The following is a 13,608-nucleotide window of genomic DNA, read 5'->3' as shown; positions in this document are numbered from 1 at the left end:
ACCTTTCCTGCTGCCTCTGATCTCAGCCTGTTCACTGTCCTCCTGACTTTGTCTCCAAGCTCAGCTTAATGACACCCATTCCCTGTCCTTCTCAGTGTGGCCTTAGTTCCCCATGCCTAACCTCAGGACAGATGCCCATATGCCCTGGCAGGGAGTGCTTGACTATTGTCCTTAAAATAAAAAAAAACCCGAATAAGCAGCCAGTCCTGGCTCAGTCCCAAATCAGTTCTCCTTTGAATATTTATTCATTTACTTATCTATTTATTTATTTCTGAATATTTAATCTTGGCATCTCACCCCTGTTATAGACTGAATGTTTGTGTCCCCATAAAATTCATATGTTGAAGCTCTAACCCCCAATGTGATGGTATTTGGAAGTGGGGCCTTCAGGAGGTGGTTAGGTTAAGATGAGATCATAAAAGTGTGGTTTTCAGGAATCACCAGAGAGCTTGGTTTCTCTCTCTCTCTCTCCATCTCCCCCCATGCCCCACCCCCACCCCCCCAAACCCCACTATAAAGACAGAATGTTGACCTCTGCAAGGCAGAAAGTGAGTTCTCACTAGAAACACAATGGGCCAGCACTTTGATCTTGGACTTTCCTGCCCCCCCAGAACTATGAAAAATAACTGTCTATTGTTTAAGACTAAGTTGTTTTGCTACAGCAGCCTGAGCTGACTAAGCTACCCCTTTATCTATCTTCAGGCCTGAAGCCGTTGTGTCTACCAAAGCCATCCATCCCAGCTTCCTCTTAGGCCATTTGTCTCACTTGCATAGTAATTGGATATTCTGGCATCTATAAGGATAACCCTTTAACCTTTTTTTTTTTTTTTTTTTTTTTTTTTTAAGATTTTAAGTAATCTCTATACCCAACGTGGGGCTTGAATCACAACCCAAAAATCAAGAGTCCCACTCTCCACCAACTGAGCCAGCCAGGCGCCTCACTCTTTAACTCTGTAACTCTTAACTCCAGGAATTTAAATTACCCAGGCCTGGCCAAGATTCTTGACCAAGGAGTTCAAATTGGCACAACGTTTTGGAGAAAAATTTACAGAAGTTGTTGATTTAAAAAAAAATTTTTTTTCAATGTTTATTTTTGAGACAGAGAGAGACAGAGCATGAATGGGGGAGTGTCAGAGAGAGAAGGAGACACAGAATCTGAAACAGGTTCCAGGCTCTGAGCTGTCAGCACAGAGCCTGACATGGGGCTCGAACTCATGGGCCGCGAGATCACGACCTGAGCCGAAGTCAGATGCTTAACCGACTGAGCCACCCAGGTGTCCCTAGAAGTTGTTGACTTTTTAAAGTCATACATACCCTTTGGGGACAATTTCCCTTTTAGAAATCTACTATAAAAAATATTTGATCAAGGGCACACAGATTTTTATAAAAGCTACATTTAAATAAAATATAATATCCAAACTACAGTATACGTTTAATCGGTATAATCAACTGAAGCAATAAAGGAGAGCTGTAAGTATTGACATGACATGGGCAAATGTACTCAATACTTAAGTAAAAATGTTTCAGAATATAATGCACAGTGTTATCCAATTTTGCTAAAAATTACATATGGTGTGTAGTCCATATGGATAGTTTCAATCTGTGTACATATATTGTCTCTATACAGTTGTGATATTATGATTTATAATCAGAAATAATATAGTTGGTCTTCATCCACTGTTTCTGGAACAGAGCTCCTAAAACCTTTAGAACTTCCTAAGTGATAAGGGCCATAAAGGTTTCCTTTGCTAGGTTAATGAGGTGACATTTCAAACTTTTAAAAAATGTTTATTTATTTTGAGAGAAAGAGAGCAAGCAGGGGAGGTACACAGAGGGAGAGAGAATCCCAAGCTGACTTCACACTGTCAGTGCAGAGCCCAATGCAGGGCTCAAACTCACAAACCATGAGATCATGACCTGAGCTGAAATCAGAAGGCAGATGCTTAACTGACTGAGCCACCCAGGCCCCCCCTCCCATCATGTTTTTAGACCCTTCCTTTCAAAAATAAGGGCTCAGGATTGCTAGACAATTCATGGAAGATCTCTCACACAAAAGACAGAAACCAAAACATTCAAATAGGAAAAACAAATTGAAGGTAAGCATATGAGTTGAGATGATCAGAGTCTTTCTCTTGGATTTCAAAGAGTGGACCTGAGTGAGAGAATCTTCTCTTCTTCTCTAGCCGTGGTGCTATTAGAATATGAGCCTGGAGTTCCTGGAGGCCATATTCCCCTCTGGAAAGGGAAGGCCACAGTTGGCCACATAGAAATGGAAAACAGACTCCAAGTCTAGAGACCCAGTGACTTTTCATGCCAAGATCCATTATTTCTAAGGCTATTTTTGCTTTTCCAAACTTTGGTTGTATGAATCAATAAAAAGTCCGACACCACTTTTAAAAAGCCTAAGTTTGAATAGATTTTCTGTCACTTGCAACCAACTTGTCCTGGTGGGCCTCGTGAGTGGCACTGCCTTTTTTCACATCTCTGTTTTTTTAATCCATACTTTACATACAGAAAGTTTCCAAGTCATCTTGGTTTCCCTGTTTAAAATAAGGATCACAGGGGCACCTGGGTGGCTCAGTTGGTTAAGCGTCCAACTTTGGCTCAGGTCAGATCTTGTGGTTCATGAGTTCGAGCCCTGCATCGGGCTCTGTGCTGACAGCCTGGAGCTTGCTTAGGATTCTATGTCTCCCTCTCTCTCTGGCCCTTCCCCTCTCGACCTCTGTCTCTGTCTCTGTCTCTGTCTCTCTCTCAAAAATAAGTAAACATTAAAAAAATAATAAAATAAAATAAGGATTGCACAACTCATGAAGGTAGATACATGAAATTTCATTGAACATGGGATGGTTTTGGCAGACCCAGAATACACTAAACTTTTCATTATCTCTCACAATGGGGTCCTCCCTTTCCAAATTGGAGATTTGGTCCTCCCCAAAATAAATTCTAAAGGAATATATCTGAAAGACAAATATTGGGCCACAAAACAAAGATGAAGGGAAAGAAAGGAAAATTCTGTGTATTAACTAACAGCATTTGTCTTCCACACATTAGTGAGAAGCGGCTGTATCAGTTAGGGTTGTGTTTAATAGCAGGTAAAAGAACACCACCTCAAGAGTTGCTTAATTAAACAGGATCATTGGGGGTCACTGATATTGTGTGTTTCTATGATTCTCTTGGCCTTTTCATTATGATGGCAATAGAGTTACAGTCTCAGCCATCATGTTCACATTCAAGACAGAAATAAGGAAGTAATAAGAGTCAAGGGACAGATTTGTCTCCTTATAGTAGAAAAGCAAAAGCTCTCCCAGAAGGTTCTGTGTTAGATAAAATCTTTAAGTCTCATTGGCCAGAACAGGGTCCAGAGGTTACATATAGCTGAAAGAGAGGCTGAGAAGGTAGGGAAAGGATTGTCATAAATGGCTTGGAACTATCATAATCCGTTACCTAAAGCTAGACATATTGTCCACCCTCCCCCCCCCCCCCAAATTAGAGTTCTACTGTCAGGGAAGAAATGGCCAAACCACGCCATGTGGGAAAGTATGCCCACCACAGGAAGCAATGGAGCAGAGTATGATGCTGAAAACATGGCTGGAACTACAACTCTCACACCTTGCTGGTGGGAAACCCAAAAGGCACAGTCACTTTGAAAAACAGTTTGGTGGTTCATGATATGCCTAAATGTGCTTTGCAGATGTGATTAAGGATCTTGAGATGGGGGAACGTATCCTAGATCACCCCCAATGTAATCACAGGGGTCCTTACAAGAGGGAGGCAGGAGAGTCAGAGTTAGAGAGAGAAGTGCTAAGGAAGTAAGGAAACAGAGGTGGGTGTGGTACACTTTGAAGATGAGAGAAACGGTCATGAGCCAAGGAATGGGGGTGGCCTGGGGATGCTAGAAAATTAAAGGGTCCTCTCTCCCAGCCTCCACGAGGGACGCAGCACTGCCAACACCTTGATTTCAGACTGCTGACCTCCAGAACAGTAAGAGAATAAATCTGGGTTGTTTTTAAGCCACTAAGTTTGTGGTCATTTGTTACTGCCTAGTATTCCTCTCTTTGGGCATCCAGACCAGTTCTTATTTTTCTGTGCACATCTTTGTATGTCTGCACTGTCTTCTTTTAAAGTAACATCTTTATTGACCCGTCATTCATATACAATCAATTTAAAGTGTACAATTCAGTGGTTTTTAGTATAGTTACAGGATTGTGCAACAATCACTGGTGAATTCTAGAATACTTTCTTTTTCTAAATGTTTATTTACTTATTTTTGAGAGAGAGAGAGAGAGAGAGTGAGAGAGAGAGAGAGAAAGGAAGAGCATGGGCAGGAGAGGGCAGAGAGAGAGGGAGACGGAGAATCCCAAGCAGGCTCCGTGCTGTCAGCACAGAGCCTGATATAGGGCTCAAACTCACAAACCTTGAGCTCATGACCTGAGTCGCAATCAAGAATCAGATGCTTAACTGACTGAACCCCGATTCTAGAACATTTTCAAACACCTCAAAAAAGAAACCCTATGCCCTTTAGCTGTCATCTTCTATTCTTCCCATTCCCTCCAGCCCTAGGTAACTACCAATCTAGTTCCATCTCTGTAGATAGGCATATTCTGGACATCTCATATAAAAGGGATCATACAACATAGGGTCTTTAGTGACTGGTTTATTTCCCTTTGCACAATGTTTTCAAGACTCATTCATGATGTAGCATGTATCAGTACTTCATTTGTTTTTATTGCTGAATAATATTCCACTGTATAGATTTATGCCACATTTTATTTATCTATTCATCAGTTGATGGGCATTTGAGTTGTCTCCACTTCTTGGCTATTATAAATAATGTTGCTTATAAACATTCAAGTTTTTGTCTGGAAGAATAGCACATTCAGTTAGTTATTAACAAGCATTTATTAACTGCCTATTATGTACACAACACAGGGGTAGGAATGGGGGTTCTGGGGGGGGGGAGATGTAGGAGGGCAGATACCCAAAAGAACTATAAAATGTAGCTCCTGTCCTCTGACTAGTTGGGGAACGCAGACAGGGTTTCAAGAAATATTTAAATAACGAATGATAGTCATGTGAATTATTTTCTTGGGATAATTTTCTTTTCATGTCTAAGAACAAAATACCCAATTTATATTCCCCAACTGAGTATAAAAGTGGGCTGGAGTCTTTAGAGTGTAACAGTTAACAAAGAAGACAAGAGACAGGACCGCTTTAAAAAAGACAGCTTTGACGCGTATACATATCACACAGGGTCATGATGTCCTAGAGTAGGGTGTTTGTCCCCAGAGATGTTTTCCTCTAGTTTTCGTCATAGACAGGGACTTGGTACCAGGTCTAAAGACCTCAGTGTCAGGCTGTCAGGGCTGACCTCAGTTCTCCTTGCTGACCTGGGAAAGGGGGCCGTCCTTGCTCTCTGGCTGCTTCTTTCAATGGACCTAAATTGCATTTGTGAAAGTCTAGCAGGATTTCATCAAGGGCAGGCTTCAGGCCCCTAATTCATAGGCAGCATCATTAGCATCATTTGCTGAGCGTCTGCTAATGCCTGAGATTTAGCAACAAATCTTTCCTGTGTTGTCTATGGCTTTAATGCAGGAAATAAATTTGAGTTCTGTCTGCATCATCCAAGGATCAGAGGCAATGGCTCATTGACTCTGCAAGAATTGCTTTTTGTCATCCAGGGATACAATACAAACCAGACTCCATGTGGCTGTGAGGCATGAATAACACTGCAGTTTCTCAAGCTGGCAGGGATAAGTTGGGTTTTGTCGTTCATTCATTATATAGCTGAGGCAGTGCCACTTATAACTGGTGTGCCTGAATTTGAGGTGTTTAGATAATGTGATAATATCCATTTATTCAGCATCTTCTTTTTTAAAAAAATAAACATATACTTATTATTTTTTATTTTTTGAGAGAGAGTGTGTGTATGTGTGCAAGTGGGGGAGGGGGAGAAGGAGGGAGGGAGGGAGGGAGGGGGAGAGAGAGAGAGAGAGAGAGAGAGAGAAAGAGAGAGAGAGAGAATCTTAAGCAAGCTCCACACCCAGCTCAGAGACTCATGTGGGCTCTATCTTACCACTGTGAGATCATGACCTGAGCTGAAATCAAGAATTGGATGCTTAACTGACTGAACCACCCAGGTACCCCAACACCTTCTACTATGGTCCACATTTGATCCTCATAATAGTGCTGAACAGTATAGGAGGGGCAGAAATGCATGTTACCATTTGCCAGATGGTGAGACTTAATGCATAAAGAAAATTCTGGGGCACCTGGGTGGCTCAGTCAGTTAAGTATCCAACTTGAGCTCAGGTCCTGATCTCCTGGTTAGTGAGTTCAATCCCTGAGTCCGGCTCTGTGCTGACAGCTGAGAGCCTGGAGTCTGCTTCATATTCTGTGTCTGTCTCTCTCTCTGCCCCTCCCCTCTTGCACTGTCTCTCTCTGAAAAATAAACATTAAAAAAATTTCTTTAAAGAAAATTGTACCGTTAAGAGTCTTAATCAGTACCAGGACCAAAATCTCAGGTCTCCTGAGCCCCAGACCCTATCTGCCACTTCTGTCCATGGTGAATAAAGAGAAATAAATACCTGTCTGAAGCTAAGGAAAATGTCCAACCTGAGCCTGGCTGTTATTGGCTCCTTTGGCACCTCCAGCTGGAGTCTACACCTTTCCAGGTTTCAGAAAGCCTCCTTGCTCACCATTGAACTCACTGCTGAGCATCGGTCCAGACACATAGGTGATCCTGAATAAATATTTGTTGAATGAATGAGTGATCGATTGGTTCTAATCATTAAATTCCTTCTCGACCACTGAGTCCAGATAGTTTTGTAGAACCGGTTTCCTTTGGCATCTTTGTTCTTTGCTCAATGTTTTGTTCTTAAATTGCATTTGCCGTGAAAGAAAACTCCTTTCTTGCATGGGAAAGGCAAACAGCCATGCAAACCTGGAAGATAGCCAAGTCTGCATGGGCAATAAAGGAGGCAAGCCAGTTAGCTATTAACCAGCAGACAAGATAATTTAGCTACTTTTCAAGCTCTAGGTACCTCTCTTTGGAAGCCCTTTCCATACTTTTTCCAGCTCAGAGTAGTAAGGCAGATTAAGGCCTTGGGCAATCACAGTGTGCACTTCCCCTCCCTCCTCTCCCCCAACTGTACCTAGGTGACAGCAGATTAAACAGCAGGAAGCTTGAGGTGTAGTAAGTAACAGACAGGCAGTCTGCAGGCTGAGGGGTAAGTATAGCTGGAAAAGGGCAGCCTCAGGAATCGAAGTTCCTGGGGTCCCGGGGCGGGGGGGGGGGGGGGGGGGGAGACTTCAATGGCTTCTTACATTTTCCTTAAATTTCAAATTTACCTTGGTTCCATTTAAGGCTTATTTCCCACTGATGACCTCTCAAGGCATTGGGCTACAATTCACAGAATTGTGAAAATATTAGGAAATGTTTGAGAGGTGCAGTAGTGTAAAGATGTGTGTAGGATAAGCTAATGTCTGTAAAGGGAAATGAGGCAGAAAAGCGAGTTTGGGGGTGAAGTCAGAGACCTCAGGGATAAGTGCTAGCAGTTAAGATAAAATATTTTCTACTTTATCTCACCAAGTTGATACTGTGCAAAATCAGTGTTCACTTCTTTTTTTTTTTTAGCACATAGTATCTCACAAACATTTATCCTATGGTGATTGAAGATTTTTGAACATAGGGACAGATCTGTCTATGACCAGGAAGTAAGCCCTCATCAGACAGTGAATCTGCCCACCCCTTGATCTTGGACTTCCCAGCCTCCAGAACTGTGAGAAATAAATTTCTCTTGTTTATAAGCTACCCAGTCTATGGTATACTTCTATAGTATTCTGAACAGATGAAGACAGCACTCTACCCTAGCCAAACACCATGGAAAAAAACATGGCCCATCCCCACCCGTCAACGAAGGCCAAGTGGGTGACCTAAACTTCCATACTATCTCAAGGTGCACCCCCCCCTTCCCCTGCAAGAAGATCTGGTGGAGGGCTGGTACTTTCATCCCGACTCAGTAATAATAAAGCTCCTCCTCCCCCAAAAGGGTATCAGTGAAAGCCATGTGGGATGCTAGACTTCCGTCCCCACCCAGCAGTAATGAGGCACCCCTTCCCCCTCTTTTCCTGGATGGGGTCAGAATTGGCTAAGTGGGAAGCCGGAACTTTCACCACCATTCAGTGGTAGCAATGTATCCTCCACCTCCTGAACTATCATTGCATTTCCTGTAAACCTATAATTCTTTCAAAATAAAAGTTAAAAAAAAAAGACTAAAAAATTTGCTGTCCTCCTTGTCATTCTCTTGTGATCATGCTAGATGACTGTATATGGTTGGGGGGAGGGACAGCGGGGGCAGGGGCATAGGCAGCAAAGAGAGAGAGATTGACCAACCCAACATGACTGAGCCAATTTCTAATTGTTTCCCAATTGGTAAATACTTTGAAACACAGTCTCTCTTTGCAACATTCTGTTGTCCTCAGCACCTGCTGGCACTGTTGACTTGTAGTATGCAACAGGCATAGGAGTGTAATCAAGGCTTCAGGTACGGACTCCTAAGCACTACTGGTAGAAAGCAGAGAGTTGCCAAATGCCAGGGACTACATGAGGATCATCGGGGGAGGTCTTTAAAAATACAAATTCCTGAGATGCCTCATTTAGGAGATTCTGATAGCTTAGATCCTGAAGAAGCATCCCTGGGCGAATGCCCCAGTGGTTCCTATTGGCTCCAGCTTTGCTTTGACTCGGCGAGGGTGGAGTCAAGGTTAAGAGATGCGTGTGCTGATCCTTGATCACTAAATATATGACGCAGGGCACGTCCTTTCTCTTTACTCTTGTTCCTATATTGCTTTTGTGACAGAGAGGTTTTGTTTCCCCAGGTCTAACTTTCAGAATAAAATGGAATTAAATAAAACCTGTTGACCTCACTGCTTTGTTCGCCACCTCCCCCTTGTCTGACACCCGCGTTTTTAACCGCTTCCTCCTGGGGACCTGAGTCCCGTTTGCAGGGATAGTTAGAAAGGGAGGCATGGAAGGTCTCCCAAGCCCTACACCGAAGCCACACTCTTGGAACACTGGGATCCCCTCCGACAACGAGAACAAACTGACTGCAGAGCTTAGAGTGCCATTCAGAGCCACATCTGCTAGACCCTGATGAGAGACATTCAAGTCTGCCCCAAGGGGCTGCCTCAAGACAGTCGTTGTTGGAAAAAAACAGAGTTGTGAATCTGGGGTTGCTGCCCATCATGAGTGAGGACAACTGAGCTGGGCAAATCCCCCAGGTGGATTTAAGGCTTTAGGAAGACAACCTGCTTTCAGCTTCCTCGGGGGCAACAGATTGTACTCTCTCTTTTTATTATTTTTTAAAGATTTTATTTTTAAGTAATCTCTACAACCAACATGGGGCTTGAACTCACAACCCTGAAATCAACAGTCACATGCTCCGTCGACTGAGCCAGCCGGTGCCCCTCTTTGTCTATCTTTTTTTAAAAATGAGTTCATTGTATTCAATAGCTTGATACATTAAGTGCCTGCCTATCTGGTTTCATTTCACTTTCAGGAAGATCCAAAACTTTGGTCATCTATTTCACTCAGAGGTATTACTTACATGTCAGCTTTTTCTTTTTGTTTTTGTTTGTTTGTTTGTTTGTTTTGGCTGTCAATACACCATAAAGGTAACTAATTGGATCAGAGGGAAGGTGAACTAACACTCACCAAGGAGCTTTTATGTGTCAGGAAGTGTGCAATGTACTTTTGGTATGTATTGTTTCTTCTATTCTTTATAATAACCCTGGGAAGTAGGTGTTATGATCTGTATTTTATATATAAATATAAAAAAATGTATGGTTTGTGGAAGCCATACAAGAGGGATACTCTCCAGAAATTAAATTTGTGAATGTATATGTGGGTGTACGTTGTGTGTGTGTGGGGGGGGGGGTTCTCCTCTTCTTTAGCAAGAGAAATTGCCATCCGTGTCACGGCAGAGGCAGGAAATCACCTGGGAACCTTTGAAAACAGCTTCCCTTAGATGGGTAGGGTGGACCAACCTGGGATCACAGGATGTGACCACTTTTACAGGCAGGTGTAAAGGAGGGACAATTGTTTGGGAAGTGTGGGTCACCAGAAACAGAGGATGATGGATCTGCAAGGTGGTAGATACATGGACTAGTATTGAACCAGTACTCCAGGGTCACTGTGGCACTGCTCAGTAGGAGAGGGGGGCTTAGCAATCAGTGCTGCCTGAGAACATGGACTTCCACAGCCTGGACTGCTGTCACCTATTTCTGTCAGAGTAACAGAGCCATCTGGATCATTCTGTGCTCCCTTAAGACTGTCATAAACATTCAGAGGAGGGGTGCCTGGGTAACTCAGTTAGCTAACTGTCTGACTTCAGCTGGGGTCATGATCTCACAGTTTGTGGGTTCGAGCCCTGCATCAGGCTCTGTGCTGACAGCTCAGAGCCTGGAGCCTGCTTCAGATTCTGTGTCTCCCTCTCTCTCTCTGCCCCTTCCCCACTCACACTTTGTCTCTCCATCTCTTAGAAAATAAACATCAAAAAAAAAAAAAAAAAACATTCAGAGGAACAGAATGAGAGGTAGACCTGAATGTCTGATCTTGCTGTTTCCTGCATATGGGGAAGAAAGCAGAGCATATGAGTTGCTCCTTGAGCTTCATGACATATAAATGAGGAATCGGTGATACTGCTGTGGGTGCCAGGGCAGAGATTTGGGCTCTGGACTGTCTGATGGTGAAGCCCATGTATATTGTGTTCTATATGTTTGTGAGCTGGGTCCCCTTCACCAGAACTGGGTGAACATGTAGAGGGTATTTTCACTTGTTTTCATTTTAAATCTTGTTTCCTTCCTATTTACCATTTCATCTTGCCTGTCTTTGGACTAAGTTCATAGAGAATCTTTTTTTTTTTTTTTTTTAACGTTTATTTATTATTGAGAGAGACAGAGACAGAGCATGAGCAGAGGAGGGGAAGAGAGAGGCAGAGACACAGAATCCGAAGCAGGCTCCAGGCTCCGAGCTGTCAGCAGAGAGCCTGACTCAGGACTTGAACTCACAAACTGCAAGATCATGACCTGAGCTGAAGTTGGTTGCTCAACCAACGGAGCCACCCAGATGTCCCCCTTTAAAAAAAAAAAATTTAATGCATAGAGAATCATTTTTAAGGAAAGATACCATGTTAACTGCTATTAAGCACTTGACAGTCTTAGCCTAAAATCATGAAGTAGAAGGGCGCCTGGGTGGCTCAGTCCGTTGGGCGTCCAACTTTGGCTCAGGTCCTGATCTCACGGTCTGTGAGTTTGAGCCCTACATCAGGCTCTGTGCTGACAGCTCAGAGCCTAGACCCTGCTTTGGATTCTGTGTCTCCCTCTCTCTCTGCCCCTCCCCTGCTCGCACTTTCTTTCTTTCTCAAAAATAAACAAATGTTAAAAAAAAATGATGAAATAGAAATAAGCAGGGCTACTGGGGCTGTGTAGGATTTTAGGGTCTTAATCCATGATAGCAGGACCCAGATTCCAGGGAATGGAGTCTCTTGTGTCTTTGCCTCTGCCTGGAGCACCTGCTGCCTGCTGCTGCCCGCCCCACTGGCACCTGCATTGACAAGTGTACACGAGTCTTTCCAAACAGTCAGTCCCAATGTTCTTGGTAGAGGAGCCAAGACAGAAGCATTCTCTTAGTGAAGGATTTGGGTGGAGTTGTGAGGATGCAAGATCTCGTGACTTACTTGAGCCATACCTGAAGGATATGCCCTAGATTTTTCAGTTAAATGAGTCTGTAATAATAACAGGCAGCACTTATTGTTTACTATTATAGACTCTTCTCCAAGTGTTTTATATGGAGTGTCTCATTTAATGCACACAACAAACCTATGAGATAAGTACTATTATCCCTACCTACAAGGGAGAAATGTGAGGCACAGAGATTTCCAAGAGACATATAGAACTGGGAAATATCCAACGGGGCAATGATACCATACAGTTTAGGGTTGAGTTTTCTGCTGAATAGAAACTATTTACATCTCTACCAGACAAAAGTCTGTAAGTTAAGAGTCTGGGTCCTAATCACATCATTTCATTCATAAAAAACCCAAAACTGCTAATTATTTCTTTTTCTGGTTATAAAAATAATGTGTTAACCTTGGAGAACTTGGATGATATCAAAAAGAATCGATCACAAAGTAGAAATTATCTGCAAAATTTATAATAAATAAGTATACTATTTTTGTATTAACTGTGAAAGAAAGTTAAATAAAGGTTCATCTTTCTAGAGAATGAAATAACAGTTTGGAAGGCATGTTAGACAATGGATTGAAAGGTGTGCATCCTTTTGAGTCCATGCAGATCTTTTCAAATTCTGTCAGGTCATATTGGACTTCAAAGCCCAACACTAGCCACTTACTCCACAAATAGGTGAAACCCCAATGAAAAAGGGGCTTTCATAGCTCCAGGCAATGAAAATGCTGAACACAGATGAGTGATGGGAGCCTGAGTTAGAGATGCCATCACTTGGTAGCTGTTGGAGTTGTTTTTTGTGGAGTGCTTTGTCTTCTAGGAACATGGGTCCCTCTCTTCCACCTTGGAGTCCTTTCTCAGGCCACAACCAGCATCCTAAGATCCCTCTCCTTTCTTTTCCAGGGGCCCCAGGGCTTTTTTCTCTTTTTAGTACTAATTCCTGGGACTCTTCTTTGCCCCTCTACTAGACCGTAGGGTGGGAAACAATGTCACAATGTTTTCAGCTACATTCCAGAATCTCATGGAATCTGGTTCTGTCCTGGTATCCTGGATTTTCATCTGCTACAAAAAATTAAAAAGTACACACACACACACACACACACACACACAGAACTAGAAGATGTATTTGATGAAGAAGGAAAGTTATCTGAGAAGGAGCAGAGGTGGGTGGAAAAACAGCTTTCCTGACTATAATTCCAGAAATTCTCCACATGAATCACTAATTTGTGTGAAGATATAGGTGATCTCTGTTAAAATGCACAAGAAACCTGTAATTTGAGAGACAGAAGCAAAGTCCTAGTGTATTTAATCCCTGAGAAACAGGACAATGTCTGCAGAAATTCTTAGAGGTGGTGAGAAAATGGCGGGATCCAGCACAGGGCAGCATGAAAGCACTGGCTTTCTAGGGAAAAGGAAAGGAGTCAGTCTTCACAAGAAGGGGAATCTTAAGAGGGACACTCAAACCAAGCTGTCTTCTTTATGGTTTTGCTGAGGACTGACTCTTGCTTTCTTATCAGACTTTCTCCCAGAAAGGGGCATCCGGTGGGTATTGTGATGCACTACCCAGATGCAGGACGTGTCTCCTTCAATGAAGGACATGTCGCCCTCCTACCTGGGAGTGCTATTGGTTGAGAGTCTTCTTCAGCTGTCTCTCAGCTCTCCCAACCCTTTCAGGAATTTTCTGAATGCAAACAGCTGCCTCAGCCACGATCCTACTCACACCTTGGTGACAATCCATGTGGGGTTATAGAAGCCTGACCATCTTGCCCGATTCAGGGCGATTCTGAAGGGCATTGGCCAAGACTCTGTTATTGGACCCGCACCACAGCTGGATCTCTCCTTCATTCCAACTTTGCTCTCTTCCCT

General features: G+C 43.0%; 2 protein-coding genes across 2 annotated transcripts in view; one reads left to right on the top strand and one right to left on the bottom strand.

Annotated features, from left to right (window-relative positions):
* Positions 1-13,608, bottom strand: part of DNAH6 (dynein axonemal heavy chain 6) — a 242,664-nt gene that overhangs the window by 223,137 nt on the left and 5,919 nt on the right. The window lies entirely within an intron of this gene.
* Positions 12,840-13,608, top strand: part of SUCLG1 (succinate-CoA ligase GDP/ADP-forming subunit alpha) — a 48,964-nt gene continuing 48,195 nt past the window's right edge. The window contains exon 1 of the mRNA XM_042981848.1: positions 12,840-12,905. Coding sequence (XP_042837782.1) covers positions 12,863-12,905 — 43 coding nt within the window. The 5' untranslated portion in view covers positions 12,840-12,862. The remainder of the gene's footprint in view (positions 12,906-13,608) is intronic.

This window comes from Panthera tigris, chromosome A3 (genome assembly GCF_018350195.1).
Source record: "Panthera tigris isolate Pti1 chromosome A3, P.tigris_Pti1_mat1.1, whole genome shotgun sequence".
NCBI classification, from domain to species: domain Eukaryota; kingdom Metazoa; phylum Chordata; class Mammalia; order Carnivora; family Felidae; genus Panthera; species Panthera tigris.
This window is presented reverse-complemented; position numbering and strand designations above follow the sequence as displayed.